Source organism: Pteropus medius, unplaced genomic scaffold (assembly GCF_902729225.1).
Source record: "Pteropus medius unplaced genomic scaffold, Ma_sr-lr_union100, whole genome shotgun sequence".
Classification (NCBI taxonomy): domain Eukaryota; kingdom Metazoa; phylum Chordata; class Mammalia; order Chiroptera; family Pteropodidae; genus Pteropus; species Pteropus medius.
Genome location: NW_024356336.1, coordinates 5979934 through 5996292, shown reverse-complemented (window position 1 = coordinate 5996292; position 16359 = coordinate 5979934). Strand labels below are relative to the sequence as shown.

Here is a 16359-nt window from a genome sequence, read left to right as displayed (position 1 = left end):
GCACCTCTGCCCCTACTTGAAACCTTCCCATCCTTCTGTTGCTTTCAGGCTGAAGTCCCCAGGCCTGCCAGGGTCAGGTCTCCTAGGCTCCAGCATTATCACTTCCACTTGTGCCTCCATCTCCGCCTCCAGCTCTCTGGCCATTTGGCAGGATCACGGTTCCTCCACCAAGTTCCTTCCTGCTTTGGCCTTGGCATAGGCTTAAACCTCTGCCCCTTTCTTTCCCTTCTTTCCTCTGATAACTCCTCCTATCCCTCATCTTTCTGCCCTCTTGGAGGTTTCCTTGACCCTGACAGGCGGGACCTCCAGCACATGCTCATCCTGCATTCCTGGACATGCCATGTCCTGGGCATTTAGCCCCACTCACCCTCTCCCTAGTCTTTTTGTTCCTGTGACTCATGTCTGTCTGCCCCTTTTCACTACACACTCATGAGGGGGACCAGCTGGCTGTTTTGTTCATCATTGTATCCCGGCACAGGGCTGGCTTCCTGCAGGCAGTAGCCATCTGAGGAACAAATGAATGCCTGTCTGGTGCTGGTGGCCAGGTGCAGTCCCTTCCCTGGCTTCTGCAGGCCCATGGTCATGGCCTCACTGTCTCCTTAGGAGGCGATCCAGCTGGATGGGGAGATCCTCTTCTCGCTGCTGCAGAAGGTGTCACCTGTGGCCCACAAGCACCTCAGCCGGCAGAAGATCGACCCGCTACTCTACATGACAGAGTGGTTCATGTGTGCCTTTGCCCGCACGCTGCCCTGGAGCTCTGTTCTGCGTGTCTGGGACATGTTCTTCTGTGAAGGTACCGGGCTGAGCTTGAGGGAGCACCCCTGCCCCCAGCCCAGCCCAGCCCATGGGAGGGGGGGCTTCCATTTTCAAGGAAACTCCTTAAAGGCCCCCTTGCACTCACCAGCCACCCTACCCCTTTCCCGCAGGAGTCAAGATCATCTTTCGGGTGGGGTTGGTGCTGCTGAAGCATGCGCTAGGCTCCCCGGAGAAGCTCAAGGCCTGCCAGGGCCAGTATGAGACTATCGAGCGGCTGCGGAGCCTCAGCCCCAAGATCATGCAGGAGGCTTTCTTGGTCCAGGAGGTGCGGCCCACACCTTCCTCTCACCACTGGGAGGGAGAGGGAGATGTGGGACCCTTTGGAGGGGAGTCTGGTAACCCTCTTCCCCTGAGGTTGTGTCACTGCAGCCCAGGATGGTGGGTAAATCTCATCCTGCTATCTGAACAAGAAGAGGGGCACAGAGAGCCCTAGGTTGTAGGGCCTTCCCTGTTCTCAAACACTTGGGAGTGAGAGGAGCTCCAACCCATCACCCCCTCTTCCTCCCTGGTACCACATCCATGGCCTTGGCCTGATTTTCCCTTTTTTCTTTCTTTTGTAGATTTTTGTCTCTCAGGGGCTGTAATTAGGTAACACAGGCGAGTAGAGCCATGGATTGTGGGCAGCTTTCTTCTCTAAGGCACTGGGTCTTAAGTGCCTGGCTTACCTGGCACTCAGCTCTGGGACTTGTGACCATTGCAGGAACCAGACCTTTATTCTTCCTAGGGTCAGCCATTAGCAACCAGGAGTAGGGGATGCTGAGGCAGAGCAGGAGCCTAGGCTGGGAGGCAGAGGGGAAAGTTCTTCCTAATGCCTACCTGCCTGTCACAGGTGGTAGAGTTGCCAGTGACAGAGCGCCAGATTGAGCGAGAACACCTCATCCAGCTGCGGCGCTGGCAGGAAACCCGTGGTGAGCTGCAGTGCCGCTCCCCACCCAGGCTGCATGGCGCCAAGGCCATCCTGGAGGCAGAGCCAGGCCCCCGGCCCACCCTGCAACCTTCACCGTCCATCCGCCTGCCACCAGATGCCCTCCTCCCTGGCTCCAAAGGCAAGCCCAAGCCACCCAAGCAGAACCAGAAGGAGCAGAAGGAGCAGCAGAAGCAGGCAAAGGAGAGTGGGCAGCTGGACAAGACTTCGACCTCAAGTCAAGCCAAGTTGGTGCCCGCTGTGGGAAATGCATGTCCCCCACAGGATGTGCCCCCAAAGGACCCAGTCCACCAGGACCCAGCCCCCCAGGACTCAGCTCCGCAGGATTCAGTTCCTCAGGATTCAGCCCATCACCGCTCCCAGGAGAGCCTGACATCCCAGGAGAGTGAAGACACCTACTTGTAACCCCGGCAGCTCAGGCCTCCAGGGCGGGGTCTCCACACACCTACATGGTTCACGGACTGACACTCCAGGGCCTGCCCACCCTCTGAGGGCTGAGCTGCCTGGTCACTGGGTGTAGAGAGTCTGGCTGGCCCAGCACAGATTCTGCTTGAGTCTCTTTATTTATTATCTCCAGTGGAGCTCAGGCTGGCCCAGCTGGAGCAGGCAGGAGTGAGAGCCTCACTCAGGCCCCTCCTTCTGGGGAGATGCTTCCCAGGGCTAGGGCACTGACATGAGGGGAGAGGGTGGGGTGAAGAGTGGGGTGTTCTTTGTGTAAAATAGAAACATGGTTTTGTACAGAAATAAACAGGCTTGTGTAGAGAGCTGGTGTGTGGCTAGGGACTGGGAATGGGGTGCCATCCCTGGTGCTCGGCATCTCTTCTCCATGCCCTACAAGCCCCCATCCTGACCCTAGTCCAGCATTAGAGTCTCTCTGAGAAGTATATTTGCTAGAGGGGATGCCACGTCCAGGGCCAGCCCCTGTTCCTGGCCCACATTTTCCCTCACCCACTCCCTCTGTCCTATATCTACCATCTGCCATGGGTGAGGATCACCAGGACTGGAGTCCAGTGCTGAGACAGAGCAGGGCCTGCTCCTCAGGCCTTGATTCCTACTCATCACTGACAGGGTGGGGGTCCTTAAGGAGGTCCTTTAAGAGTCTTCTTCCTCAAGGACCAGCCTGGGTGCCACTTTGGACCCCAATAAGATTCTGAGTGTTCATTCTATGTTGAGTGCTGGTGCCAGGGATAGGAGACCATGAATGAATGCCCTCACATGTTCAGCCTGAGCCTCCATTGGAGGAGAGGGGTGAAGGAAGAAGTCCCAGTCTTTGATAAAAGGCCACCTGTAATTTACTGGGCACTTAGCATGTGCCACACTAAGCTGGTTGTGTCACTAGCTGATCAGGTAGGCTCTATTATTGTCCCCACTTGACAGATGAGGCAACTGAGGAGCTGAGTGGGAAAGGTAAAGTGGTCCAAATTTGCATGCAGAGCCCCTCAGTTGCCTCTTTTGACCAGGGTGCCAGGTGACCTGACTCTGCTATTGAGGGTCCAGGCGGGCATTATAGTCACAACCTGATGACTGGCGAGGGTACGGACAGGGTGTCCCTGGGAGAGGCCCCCCTTCTGCTGAGGAAGCAGCTTTTCCAGTCAAACAATAGCGGCTGTTCCTGGCAGGCCACCAAGCTGGGTCAGGCCATGGGGGGAGGGGACTGGAGCGGGACTAGAGCCTCCCTAGGAGCTTTCAGGCATTGCAGGGTCTTGGCCTCGAACATCTTGTCCTAGTACAGCTGGGGATACTGAGGCCTGAGGAGGTCAAGGGTCATATGAGCCTGTTAGGGCAGGTCATCTGCTTCCTGCCTCCCAACACTCACCTCTGGTTTTCCACCTCATCTGCACCATCAGTGAGATGAAGGGCTCAGCCTATGAGGAGTCCCCTCTTCCTGACCCTCCAGGGGACAGCCCAGGATGTGGTGGTTACACAGTGTTCCATGTGAACTCAGAGCCAGAGAGTCCAGGGAGGAAAGGCACTGCCCAGCTTCTATCCACCTATACTGGAGGCTCCCAGGCAGGCAGGAGGCCTGTGCAGGCCTGCTTTAACCTGCTTAGTTCAAAACATCAGATCTGAAACCTGAGGATGCTTGGGCCAGACACGGGTCCCCCGGAGCATGCTGGGTCCTGCTACGGGGCCAGCAGAAGTGTGCTGAAGCCTGCTCAGCCTTGGGGTCTTCTTAGACTTGAAGAGGCCTGAGCAGAACATAATGTTGAAATGAGCCCAAGCTGGTCCTAACAAGCCTCAGATCTGGGGCATCTGCCAGTGCTTGGGGCCTCCCTGGGCATTAAGCAAGTTTAGATGTGCCCAGGCCAACTAGGTTCTACTAATGGCTGCAGGCTTTGAGAAGCCTCAGCAGGGCTCAAGACTCAGGTCTGACATATATTACCCAGTGAGCCCCAGATACATGGACTTGTCCCCTTAAGTCTGAGCCTTGGTCATTCCTGGCCCAAGCACTTAGTCTTAAGGGGTCTCCTTAGGCCTGGCTACCTTCAGTGCCCTACCCAACAGTATATTGCTCAGACAGAGGTGGATGGGGCCCTTCCAATCTCTGTGACCTGGTGCGGGGAGCTTTCTTCTTTCATTAGAGGAAGGAGGGAGAAAGACACGAGGATACTTTGTTGGGAGAGAACCCTTTCTCTCCCAACAAAGTGGAACCCTTTCTCCATGCTCCGGGCATTTGTGGGCAGTGCTCTGGTCCCAGCCGAGCCCCGACTAACCTCATGGCCCTTCCAGACCCATATAGGGGCCCAAGGGACAGAAATGACCCCACGTTTCACACATGCTTCCCACCCCTAGATTGACGCAACCTGTGGAAAGGGCGGGGCCAGAGGAGGGGGCGGGGTCTGGAGGACCCGACGGGGGTGGGGTCTTCTGGAGATCCCTAAACCAAAGTTAAAGGGGCGGAGTCAGCCTGGGCGGGGCTCGTCAGACTAGAGCGGGGTGAGGCTCTGTCGGAAGGAGGAGGCGTGGCCACTCTGAATAGGCCGCGCGTTCCTCGGGGCGTGGCCGTCAGGAGCAGTACGCGGCACGCGGCAGGGCGGGTCCCAGGCGTAGCCGGCGGTGTGAACGCAGCGGCGCAGCGGCTCCTTTAAGTCTCCGGCACCGCCCCCCGCCCCGCCCCCGGCGAGGCTTGGGTCTGGTTGGCGGTGGGGTCCGGTCTGCTCCGACCGCGATGGAGCTGCACATCCTAGAGCACCGGGTGCGGGTGCTGAGCCTCGCCCGCCCGGGTCTCTGGCTCTACACCCACCCTCTCATCAAGCTGCTATTCCTGCCCCGCCGAAACCGGTGCGCGCCGGGGTTCCGGGGCACAGATTGGGGTGGGCTCCACTGTTGCTCCGGGACGGGGTCAGGAGATTAGGGTCGTCACGAGGCGAGCGGGGGTGAGCGGGAGTGGGCGGGGAGGGCCCTTCCACCCCACCCCACCCCGGCCGCCATCTGGCCTGGGCTTACCCTCCCTGGGACCGCCGCCTATCCCGGGCTAGCTAAGGCGCAAACAGCCTGGGGTGTGCAATGCTTAACTTCGAGAGGTGTCAACTGGGGGCATTCCTTCCTGGCGTCTGCGGGAGCTTCTTCCAGACGCCTCCTATCGAGTCAGAGGGGCCAGTCTAGGGGACCCCAGGTCAGATGCCCCGGGGCTGTCGCCGCGGGCGAGCCTCTCCTCCCTCCCAGAGTGGAGGGGCGGGGGGCTCCTGCGGAGGTCAGGAGGCAGAAAACAGTTCGCCATTCCGGAGATGGGGCCCACACCCACTGCCACTGAGAGAAAATTAAGGCTTGTGGGGGCTGAGAGGAGCCCGGGGCGGGAGGTGTCTTTTCGGAGGGTTGGAGCGAAGTCTACCCGCCCCCTGCGCCCAACCCAGGCTGAAGATGCTCCCAACCCCCGACCAGGTGCAAGTTCTTCAGCCTGACGGAGACTCCCGAGGATTACACGCTCATGGTGGACGAGGAGGGCTTCAAAGGTGGGGGCTGGGCTGGGGAGGGATGTCGCTCTATGCTCTTTGCGGGATTCTCACCAGATGCTGGGGTCCAGTGTTCTGGGATCTGAAGCCTTGAAGGCAGATGCATCTGAGCTCTTATTCGACTCCACCACTCACTGGCTGTGTGCCCTTGAGCAAGTAACTTCCCGCTCTGAGCTGTTTCCTCTTATGTAAAATGAGCATAGTTATGGTTCTAATATAATAGGGTCCCGTGAGGGTTTTATAAATGGGCTGTATGTGATGGGCATTTAGCAGCCCCAGACCAGCAGCGGGGCCTCAGTTACACTTCCTGGCAAGAATCAGAGGTTCCTGTGGCTGTTACAGCCCCTGGCCATTATTTTCCCCTAGACTTCTCTCCCTGGTGCTGGCCATCACCTCCTGGGCTGGTCTGGGAACTCCAGGAGTTTGAGGGTTTGGAAAGAAATGCAGGAGCAGGCAGCCAACCCAGGGCATGGTCCTTGGGGGACCTCCTGGCTGTGCTTGGGCAATTAGCAGCCACCCTGGCCCCGGGGGCCCCTAGTCTAGACTGGACACCAGCCCTGTTTTTCCTTGGCCCCTGGAGCTGCCATATGGCTCCTATTCCTGCCAGCCTGATCCATCCTCACAAGCCTGAAGTCTCAGGACAGCCAACTAGGGCTTGGTCCATCCTCTACTGTGCTGGCTGCTTCAGGCCTTTGTTTCCCTGTTTTGTATTGTAGGAAAGGTTAGGTCTGATTAAGGGGGAAGGGCATCCACCAGCCAACCCGATCTACTGGCGCCCCCTCCTGGTGACACATGGTATAAAGCCTCTGTTAACCCACAGAACACTGTCATGAGGTACATACTGTCTGTCAACCCATTTTACAGATGAGGAAACTGAGACTCAGAGAAGTTAAATCATTTGCACCAGGTCAACAGCAAGTAAATGGCAAAGCTGAAGTTTGAACACAGGTCTTTCTGAATCTGGGGCTCCGATCTTAACTGAAGAGTTTAGATCCCTGGCAGGCCAGCACCTAAAGCACATCTCAGTTCTTGTGTACGTGCAGATATCAGGAACAGAACTTGGGAGAGAGAGACACAGCCCCAACCCCCGGACCCAACCTTACCTTGGTAGAGCTCTCCAAGGCTCAGACGAGGAAACTGAGAGGCCAGGGCCAGCCTTGCAAGCCCTGACCAGTTATGTGCACTTTGTCCTCAGAACTGCCCCCATCTGAGTTCCTGCAAGTGGCTGAGGCCACATGGCTGGTGATGAATGTGTCATCCCACAGCGGCACAGCAGTGCAAGCTGCCGGGGTCACCAAAATTGCCCGCTCAGTCATTGCACCACTGGCGGAACACCATGTGTCTGTGCTGATGCTGTCCACTTACCAGACAGACTTCATCCTGGTGAGTTTCCCACAGGTGCTGGTGTAGGGCAGGGTGTGCATAGGTGGGCATGGGCGATTGGGGACCCATGTGATATGCCATCTCCCTACGACCCAGGTGCGGGAGCAGGACCTGTCCCTGGTGATCCACACACTGGCCCAGGAGTTCGACATTTACCGAGAGGTGGGCGGGGAGCCTGTACCTGTTGCCAGGGATGATTCCAGCAATGGCTTTCCCCGCACTCAGCATGGTGAGGGTGCCCTCTGACACCCAGACTTGGGCGAGGAGCTCCTCTTCCCACTGGGGCCCTTCGCTTGTTTGGGCGGGTCTGTGTTGGGGGAGACTAGCTGGCACTGATTACCTCACAAGATAGGGAGATGGGGCTGGGGAAACCTAGGCGGGTTCCTGTAGGGCAAGACCCTCCGCCCAGTCCAGGCCCCTCCGCCCAGTCCAGGCCCCTCCCTGGCCAGCCACCAGGGGGCGCCCCAGACCATGGTCCTTTTTTCACTCTTCACCTGGTTCCTCCCTAGCAGGGCCTAGCCCAACAGTGCATCCCATCCAGAGCCCGCAGAACCGCTTTTGTGTCCTCACGCTGGACCCTGAGACACTGCCAGCCATCGCCACCACCCTTATCGATGTCCTCTTCTACTCCCACAGGTGGGTCTCTTCTGTGCTTAGTCTCTTTGTCCTCACACCATTGTTCCCTATGTTCTGTCCCATCACCTTCCACCCACCCTTTGTCTCTAACTATATGCCCTGTTCTGTATGTTGGGTTCCTGGCATCTTGTGATGCCCATGTACTTTTCACTGATGTTTGGGGAAGGTCTCAATGCTGCAGCTGTAGCCCTTTCTTGCAGAGCCACCCCTGAGCCCCGCCCTGCTCAGGCCTTCTGGCCCTGGGGTCCTGCATCTTTGGCACAGGCACTGTTCATCATCCTCCCCCATCCCCACCTGGCACCATCAGGTGATCAAGGTCCTCAGACAGGATTGAAAGTGGCCCAGAAACAGGAGGGCCTGCCCAGCTGCTCCCTGACTGGGAGAGGATGAAGTGGGCTGCATGCCCAGCAGAATACATGAGCCTTCTGTCCCTCCCCAGTGCCCCCAAAGAGGCAGCCCCTGGAGATCCTGGACCCAGCTCCATCACGTTTTTTGCCTTCTCCCTCATTGAGGGCTATATCTCCATCGTCATGGATGCCGAGACGCAGAAAAAGTATGTGACTCCTGACCCCAAGTGGGCCACAGACCCTAAGCCAGGTCCGGGGAGGAAGGAGGTAGAGTGTCAGACACTAAGATCACCGGGGCCCCCCTGCCTCCCCCAGGTTCCCCAGTGATCTCCTGCTGACCAGCTCCTCAGGAGAGCTGTGGAGGATGGTGCGCATCGGAGGACAGCCCCTGGGTTTTGGTGAGGGCCATTCCCTGTGTGTTGGGGGCTTGGGAAGGGCCTGTGGGGTGACCAGGGTGATCCACATGGACCCCTCCTCGACCCTCAGATGAATGTGGGATTGTGGCCCAGATTGCGGGTCCCCTGGCTGCAGCTGACATCTCTGCCTACTACATCAGCACCTTCAACTTTGACCATGCTCTGGTGAGCACCACGGGCTGGAGTGGGGGCGCCTAGAGGGACACCGAGGCCCAGAAGGGTGGGGCTAGTCCCAGTAGGCCAGGAAGTCAGAGTGGCCCTGACCCCTCCCTCCCATCTGCCCACAGGTGCCCGAGGACGGCATCGGCAATGTCGTCGAGGTCCTCCAGCGACGGCAGGAGGGCCTGGGCTCCTGAGGCCCAACAGGAACAGCAGCCTCTGTGCCCTCCCCTTACTCCCAGGCTTCCAGAGACTTCTCTAAGCTATTTCCTTAAGCTCTGGGATGAGTCCACTTTCCTCTCCTCCCTCCCCCATTTGTGCGGGGGGACCCCTCCTTCTGTTCTCTGTATGTAAGCTGTGTGCAGGCACCGGCTCTCATGTGGACACACGTGTCTGCCCACATAGAGGAACACGGTGCTCAGGGCTTCCACGGGGAAGCCCTCAACCCATCATTCTTTGGCGGCCTCGGCGTTTGCACATTCCCTGCCTGAGGCCCGAGCCATCCCCGCTCTTAGCGCCCTGTGCCAGCTGCTCCCTGGACAGGGCCCTAATTTCCGTTCTGCCTCTGGCTGTGTTGCCTTCCCTGGTCAGGTGAGTTCTGACAGTGCCTCCACATCCTGGAGTCTCCAAGAAAAATATTTTTTACATCTCTCTCTCTCCTTTTTCTTTTTTTTAAATCAACTTGTTAATAAAGGGCTTGTAGTGACCAGGCTGGGCTGTGGTCTTGGGGGGTTGTCTGAGCCTCGGCCATGGCTGCTCTGCTGCTCCTCTGGTCCCTCTGCCTGAGGTTCTGGTCTCTCTGGAGAGCTGGCTTGGGTCAGGCTCACCTTACCTCACTCAATTTTTACCACAGGAGTGGTAAGCGAACCATCACCATTTTCCAGATGAAAAACCAAAGCTTTGAGAAGTGAAGTGACTTAGCCAAGATTACATAACTCCCATCCAAGGCTGCCTGGCTCTGAAGTCTGAGCTCTTTCTTCATTCTTTGCTGCTTCCGGTATTGTCCAGAAGGTTTTGAACATGGTCAGAGACTTCCAGACGCCTCTGCCTGGAGATCTTTCCCTGCCACCTCGAATGTGGCTGTTGTAAACCCCCTCAAGAAGGGCTCAAGAGCACCTTTCTTCCAGGCTGCTACCTGCTTTCTTTTGGACCACACCTGAGTTTGGCTGTCTCTCTAGGAGTCTCTGTTGGCCAAGAGATCCATCAGTTCTTACCACCAGGGCTCTCCTGGAGTAGTGGTGGGAGGGGGCCAGTCAGAATGGGGACCTGGGAGTCCACACACTTGGCTTTCCCTGGCCAGGAGGACTGGACAGGCCCCTGGAGGCCACCTGGAGCCTGTTCTGCTCTCAATGGCTACGTGCCTGGACTAGAGGCTCAGTCAGCACATCTGAGGCTGGGTTTCCTGTCACGAAGGGGCCACCTCCCTACTCTGTGAGGCTGGGATTCCACTGTGGCCTGATGGGGCCCCTCAGATGCATAGGGGAGGTTATCAGGTGCCCTCAGCCCAGACCCACCCGCGCTCAGGAAGGGAAGAAGGGTGTGACTTCGGCGTACTCAGAGCTGCTGTGGCTCCCCAGAAAAGTCAGAACAGGGGTCAGGCCTCTGGCAGTGCGCCCGCCCTGACCCTGGGGACCCAGGGGCTGCAGATCAGAGGAGCCGAGACCACATCCTGAGCAGGTGAGTGAGCAATTGGGGACCCTAGGCCAGCTTGGCCTGGAGAAGGGGCCATTTCTTTATAGTTTGTCTTTCACGGGGGTGGAGGGTCCTGGTTCCTCCTGGAGGGCTTGGCCTGGACCCTTATTCAAGGGATGTCCTGGACTGAGGTGGGGCTTTAGAATCAGAATTATTGGGGCTGCTCGAATTGCAACTAGAGAGTTCCTGGCCCCACATCCAGCTCTGGGGGTCTGTCCCTCTTTCCCTCTGAGTCCCTTCTGATGCAGGTGTTTCTGTCATCCTGGCTTCTAAGTGCCTTAGGCCTCACCTGGTCCCTTAAACCAGATCCTAAACCAGCATCAGTTAGTTCTTGGGGCTACGCTTGGGAATGGCCTGGGTGAGGGGGCCAGAGCCATGTCCCAGTGGGCCGGTCTGACTGGAACCCAGGCCTAGAGGTCAGTGTGCCCATGTGCATCTCTGCCACATGTGTGTGTATCTGTGTGGAGGGAATTTAGCTCCCAGAGTATCCTTGGGGGTCACTGGGCCAGCTCTCCGCATCCTTCAGTGGGTTACAAAAAGGAAGATCTGCTCTGGGAGTGCCAGGGAGACCGAGACCCGCTGGAGTCAGGCACTGGGCTTGGGAGGTGCCTGGGGGACACTCAATTGAGAAGGGGCACCTTCCAGGGATGTGACCCTGGACCTCACCCATGACTGAGGTGCTGGATGCTGTCATCAGACAGCCCTTGAGCTGTCCCAGGCTGAGGTGGGGGTCTCATGGAACCACCTCCTTATCCCACCTAGGCCCCCAGAGGGTCCTAGAGCAAAGGAAGTCAGTCTGGTCAGCTCAGGCCTGCGGTTGCACTCAGCTTGGGTTATTCATAAACAGGATTTGGGATGCTTCATGGCATGCAGCCCATGTCCTTGTCTTCCCGGCCCTGGGAACCCCAGTTTACTTGTCCACAGCATAGCCGCTCCTGGGTGCAAGAGTCAAGGCCCGAGACTGTGGAGCCTGAGTGCTCGTCCTCACAAAGATGGCAGCCTGGGCCTGGGAGGGCCCTGTCCATGGTTCCTCAGGGAGTGGGAAGGTGCTCTCAGCCCTCAGACCACTAGCCCGGTGTCTGGCATCTCCTGGAAGGATGTGGACCCAGGCGGGGGTTTGGGTGGGTGGGTAAAGGAGATGAGGAAACTTCAGGTGGGGGGAGTCGCTGCTCATTTCCACCCGTTCTGATTTCCATGCCTAAACAGAGGAAGTGACATCTTAAAAGTCCTCTTCGAAGATATTTAAGCAGAAATTCAGAGTTTAAAGTCCTCACTCCCACTGCCATGTGGTCCCATGCTTGCCAAGCTGCTCCAGAGCTGGCTTCTTGGTCCTGTATAGAGAGAGAATAAACTGCACACCTTCTCCATGTTCCACCAGGCCTCAGGATCCCACTGGGTGGGAGGGAACCGAGCAGGAGCCAGTGGGGGAGCCCAGTCTGCAGCTAGCTGAGTGAGCACGAGGAAGCTGCTTCCCCCATCCCTATGTGGGGAGCAGAGGGGCAAGGGGTGCTCCATTCATGTATTCAACACATGCTCTTTATCCCCCTTTACGCAGGGAAAAATGAAGCACAGACAGGTGAAGTGATTTGCCCAAGGTCAAATAGCCGGGCATGGCAGAACCAGAGTTCAAAAAGATTAACTGGGCCAACAGGAGCCTGGGGAGGTTTCCTGGTGGAAGGGACACTTTAGCTGAACCCTGAGGGACAGGATGATTTCGCAAGATCCCTCGCAATCCCAGCTGTCTGCGTTGGTGGCTGGATGTCTGCTGCTGGTGGCAACGAGTACGTGGGCAGGCACGCGAGGCCTGGCCCTGGCTCCTCCCTGACCCTGGGCCAGGCCAGATGGGTGTGTTGGGCAATGGCCGTGGTTTGTGTCTTACTTTCCCAGGCAGGCCCTGGTGCTGGGTTTCAGAGCCAAGGATGCCTCAAACGGGGCTGTCCAGAGCTTCTTAACTAAAGGGCTGGTCACAGTGCCAAGTGGATGCATGAGCTGTACGGGTGTTCATGTGCTGCGTGGGTATGCATATGTAGGACTACACCGGCAGTCTGTGCAGGCCTTGATGCACATCTGTATAGATGAGTCTGTTTTGGCAGGAAGTGTGTGCGTGTCCATCTATGCATGTGTCTGTCAGTGTGTCCCAGTGTGTACTTGTGTCTCTGTTGGAGGTCTGCATGTCTGTGGCTGTATGTGCATCCGATTATGTATGAGCATCAGCTATGTGCCTGGCTCCATCTCTGCACGTGTCCTGTGTTGCTGGAGTGTGCATCTGTACCTGTGTATGTGCCTTGAGCATATGTGGTATGTGTTTCTGTGTGTCTGTTTCTGACTGCGGCTAGGGAATTTTTTTTTATGTCCATGTGTATTTGCATTTGCTGTGTTTTCATGTTCACACATGTGCTGTATGTACCCTCCTGTCCACTTTCTGTCCCTGGACCCACATCCCCTCAGGCCTCCCTGCCTCTCCCTGATCCCAGAAGGCCCGGCTCCCTGCAGTCACCAGGGGAGCGGTGAGCTGTTCTGGGTCCCCACCCCACCCACCCATTCACCTTCTGCTACCGCTGCCCTTCTGACCTCCCCGCACCCCTCCTGCCTCATCCTCCTTGGTCTCCTCCTACCTCACCACTCATTCTTTCTCTGTCTGCAGCCTAAGCAAGCCTGGCTGTGCTTTCTGCCCCGCTGCGCACGAGCCCCTCAGCCTGGGCCCTCCACCGTGACACCCACACTTCCAAAGGGGCTGATTCAGCCCACAGTTGTCTTCACCTGTGTTGCTCCCCCAGACTTCCCGCTGGTCTCCCTGCCTCAGTCTCCCTCTCGTTTGATTGTTCAAGCACATTTTCCCCAGCACAACCTTAGCGTGCGCCTTCAGTCCCTGTTTCCCGCCTTCGGTAGCCCCACTTCTCAGGAAGGCTGCCTTTGAGACCTTCCAGCCCGCACCAGCTCTCCTGGTTACCCTGCCACTCAGTGCCTACCCCTAGACTTCTCTCCCAAAGCCAGGAACACCCCCACCCCCGGCAGCTGCATGCCCTGGCCTTTAACTTGAGGTAAGTCTTTTCCAAGTCCACAAATGAGGCCAAGGACAGATGCTCATCAGGCGTAACAAAGGAGAGGACGTGGGAGGCCTTCTGTCTCCTGCCCCTTTGCAGCCAACTTATCTGTTTTCTAGCTCCTTGGTTTTTCTGAGTTGACTGTGTTTTAAAGCTCTGCATTTAAAAAAAGTTTTTTAATTGAGGCACAATTCACAAAACGGAAAATTAACCATTTTAAAGTGGATAACTCAGTGGCATTTAGCACAGTCACAGTGTTGTGCAAACATCACTTCTATCTAGTTCTGAAACATTTTTACCACCTCAAAAGGAAGCCCTGTCCCCTCTTGCTAAATTCCTCATCCCCTTCCCCTCTGCCCCTGGCGACCATTAATTTGCATTCGACCACCAATTTGCATTCTGTCCTTATGGATTCCCCTATTCCTGACATTTGATATAAATGGAATTCTATAAGATGTGATTTTTGATGTCTAGCCTCTTTCACTCAGCAAAATATTTTCCAGGTGCATCCAAATGGTAGCATATGCCAGTACTTCATTCCTTTTCGTGGCTGAGTAATATTCCATTGTATAGATGGGCCACTTTTTAAACCATCATCTGTTGATAGATGTTTGGATTGTTCCCAGCTTCTGGGTATTAAGGTCTGCCTTCCTGATTGTGGAAGTACAAAGCATTTTCATTTAACGCTGTATTGTCTGCTTCTCTTCCTTACACACTCCATCTTGGACCCCTCACCCCTTGAATGGCCTCCGATAGGCCCTTGGACAGAGCAAATTTTGGTAGCCTTTTCTCTCTTTGGAGCCGTAAGATTTCTTTTTCTTTTTTTCTTTTTTCTTCAGATCAAGATAAACTCCCCAAGTTTCCTTGATGTCTTCTCAAGAACAAGACAGGGAAGAAGGCAGGTCTTCCATCCACCTGCCCCAGGTCATCTCCTCTGGGCCGGTAGTCGGCATCTCTGCAAGTGAGTCCCATCTCTGTGTCCTTGGGACCAGGACTGTCATTTGTAGACAGTTTTCCCCATTTATCTCCAGCTGCTGTTTCTTAAGCACTTATTGTGCCCATGCAGTTGGCACCAAGAGAAGGCTCCAATCCCATCCACTTCCTCCCTCCATGCCCTCCACCCTTCCTGCTGCCATCCTCTTGCTTGTGGCTGAACTAAGGACCCCTTCCTCTGCCCCCACTGCAAGTGCCGGGAAACCAACTTAACCAGCAGGAGAGAAACTGCTATCATGTCCTGTGTAGCTGAGACACACTGTGTGGCTGGGCTGGGCTCTGAGCAGGGACCGGGGCTCAGGGAAATCAGTTGGCTGCACTGGCCACGTTCTTGTCTCTTTGGCAGGACCCCACCCCCACCCCGAGGGGGTGGGTAAGGTGACTTTCCACAGTGCCAGACCGGTGACATCCTGGCTCAGAAACACCAGCCACAAGAGGGAGGTACGTCTCCTGGGTCTGACATTAGTCCCGGGAAGGACTCAGGACATGGCTGCTTTGCTAGACCCTGGGGTGCCATCAAGGCCAGACTGGGTGGCATCTCCTCCTGTGGCCTAGGGCCAGAAATAGGCAGCTTGACAAGTGGATCTTCCAGGCCCCTCCATGTGCTGGATGTTGGTGTGTGTTTATTCACTCTTCAGAACCCAGATAGAAAAAGGCATTCATAGTAAATTTCATTCACCTGTAAGCTTTGTCTTGTCAATTTATCCCTCGCACAAAGGCTGGTGCCCAACACATACAGTGAGTCACTGAAATTTAGGTTGAATGAGGGACTGAAAAGCCACTGTGATTTGTCTGTTTTCCAAAATGTAGGGTTGTCCCTTCATGTGAAGACTGGCCCCTTTCTGCAAGGCTGTCAGGTGTCGCTTATGTAGAATTTGTTCTGAAATGAATTCTTTAAAGGAGGCAGGAGGAATGCCTTGGCTTTCTCTTTTTCAGTTTGTTTTCTGGAAAAGTGTTGACATCTGCAGTGAATTAAAGAATAGATTTTGAATTTGCTTTAGGAAAATTGTCATAAAGGAAAAAGTCAACGTCTTTGACATCAAGGCTTCCCCAAAAAGAGATCATGTGCTTTGGTGTATTGCGATACGATTCTGATTTCCGTGGGGACAGGTGACCAGGAGAGGGCATGGCAAAGCCTCCAAGAGAACCTACTCCCCGCTGGCAACAAGGTGAGCCTGCACTTCTAGAGGTTTGGCTGCAGGGGCACTAGAAGTGGCATGGAGACATGTCTGGGTCTTGTACCCTGGACGCCATAGATGACCTTTCTGGGGATTTTGCAGATGGCCAAACCTGTATGGCCATGCATTTATTCATTCATTCACTAAGGATTTATTGAGCACCTACTCCTGTGCCGTGCTCACGAAAGGGGCAATGGGGAGTCACCACAGAGTGCGTACCCTCAGAATTTATAGTCTGGCTGAGGAGACAACCCCTCAGCTGTTTAGAACTCTGAAGAGTGCTACATAGAGGGGAACATGGTACTCTGAGAAGGTTGGAGGAGCAGGGGCAAGAACCAGTCTGGGGTAGGAGAAGGTTAGGGAGAGCTTCCTGGAGAGGCGAAACTTGGACAGGACCTTGATGTCCAGGTGGCAGATGAGTATGTGGAATGTTCGGGCGGTGGGAACAGTATGTGCAAAGGACTTGGGGTGAGAACTCAGCTTCCCTGAGAGACTGAAGAGGGTCAGGAAGGTGGCAGGCTACAGAGGTGTTAGTGAGGTTGGGGAGGTGGGCAGGGCCTAGTGGCTGTGGTAATGACTTTGACCTTACCCAAATGCCAATGGGAAGCCTGGGAAGTGGGACTAGGCTGTACCAGACAAGCCTCTCCAGAGGGGCTGCAATGGTAACAAAGCGATTTTGCAAGTGGCTCTGCTTCCCCCTCCCTCCTTGCCTTCTTCCTTCTCTGGTAATTTCTAGCCAGTCCTGCCATTCTCTAAACTGGTCCTGTGGGGTCCTGCTTGCATGTGGCCTCATGCAGTTATCTGACAGCGGAATTTT

General features: G+C 55.9%; 2 protein-coding genes across 7 annotated transcripts in view; both read left to right on the top strand.

Annotated features, from left to right (window-relative positions):
• TBC1D10A (TBC1 domain family member 10A) overlaps window positions 1–2505 on the top strand; it is a 29816-nt gene extending 27311 nt beyond the window's left edge. For both annotated transcript variants that reach the window (XM_039861794.1, XM_039861795.1), the window contains 3 exons: window positions 604–793; window positions 927–1081; window positions 1646–2505. In XM_039861794.1, coding sequence (XP_039717728.1) covers window positions 604–793; window positions 927–1081; window positions 1646–2146 — 846 coding nt within the window. In that variant the 3' untranslated portion in view covers window positions 2147–2505. The remainder of the gene's footprint in view (window positions 1–603; window positions 794–926; window positions 1082–1645) is intronic.
• A 2296-nt stretch (window positions 2506–4801) lies between these two features.
• CASTOR1 (cytosolic arginine sensor for mTORC1 subunit 1) lies at window positions 4802–9342 on the top strand. 5 transcript variants are annotated; one of them, XM_039861808.1, is made up of 9 exons: window positions 4809–5023; window positions 5624–5694; window positions 6890–7077; window positions 7174–7306; window positions 7587–7713; window positions 8153–8266; window positions 8376–8458; window positions 8547–8641; window positions 8764–9342. In XM_039861808.1, the coding sequence occupies exons 1-9, from the start codon at window positions 4911–4913 to the stop codon at window positions 8830–8832; spliced, it is 993 nt and encodes a 330-aa protein (XP_039717742.1). In that variant the 5' UTR covers window positions 4809–4910; the 3' UTR covers window positions 8833–9342. The 5 variants fall into 5 exon arrangements, with proteins under 5 accessions (XP_039717744.1, XP_039717745.1, XP_039717742.1 ...); XM_039861809.1 differs by having other exon boundaries at window positions 4814–5023; window positions 7590–7713; XM_039861812.1 differs by having other exon boundaries at window positions 4889–5023; window positions 5596–5694.
• Window positions 9343–16359: the final 7017 nt, after the last annotated feature.

Excerpts from the sequence above, each read along its gene's own strand:
- CASTOR1 (XM_039861808.1), top strand. The coding sequence starts at position 4,911 with ATGGAGCTGCACATCCTAGAGCACCGGGTGCGGGTGCTGAGCCTCGCC. Across the intron at positions 5,695-6,889 it reads GGACGAGGAGGGCTTCAAAG|AACTGCCCCCATCTGAGTTC; the intron begins GTGGGGGCTGGG and ends CTTTGTCCTCAG. Across the intron at positions 7,714-8,152 it reads GTCCTCTTCTACTCCCACAG|TGCCCCCAAAGAGGCAGCCC; the intron begins GTGGGTCTCTTC and ends GTCCCTCCCCAG.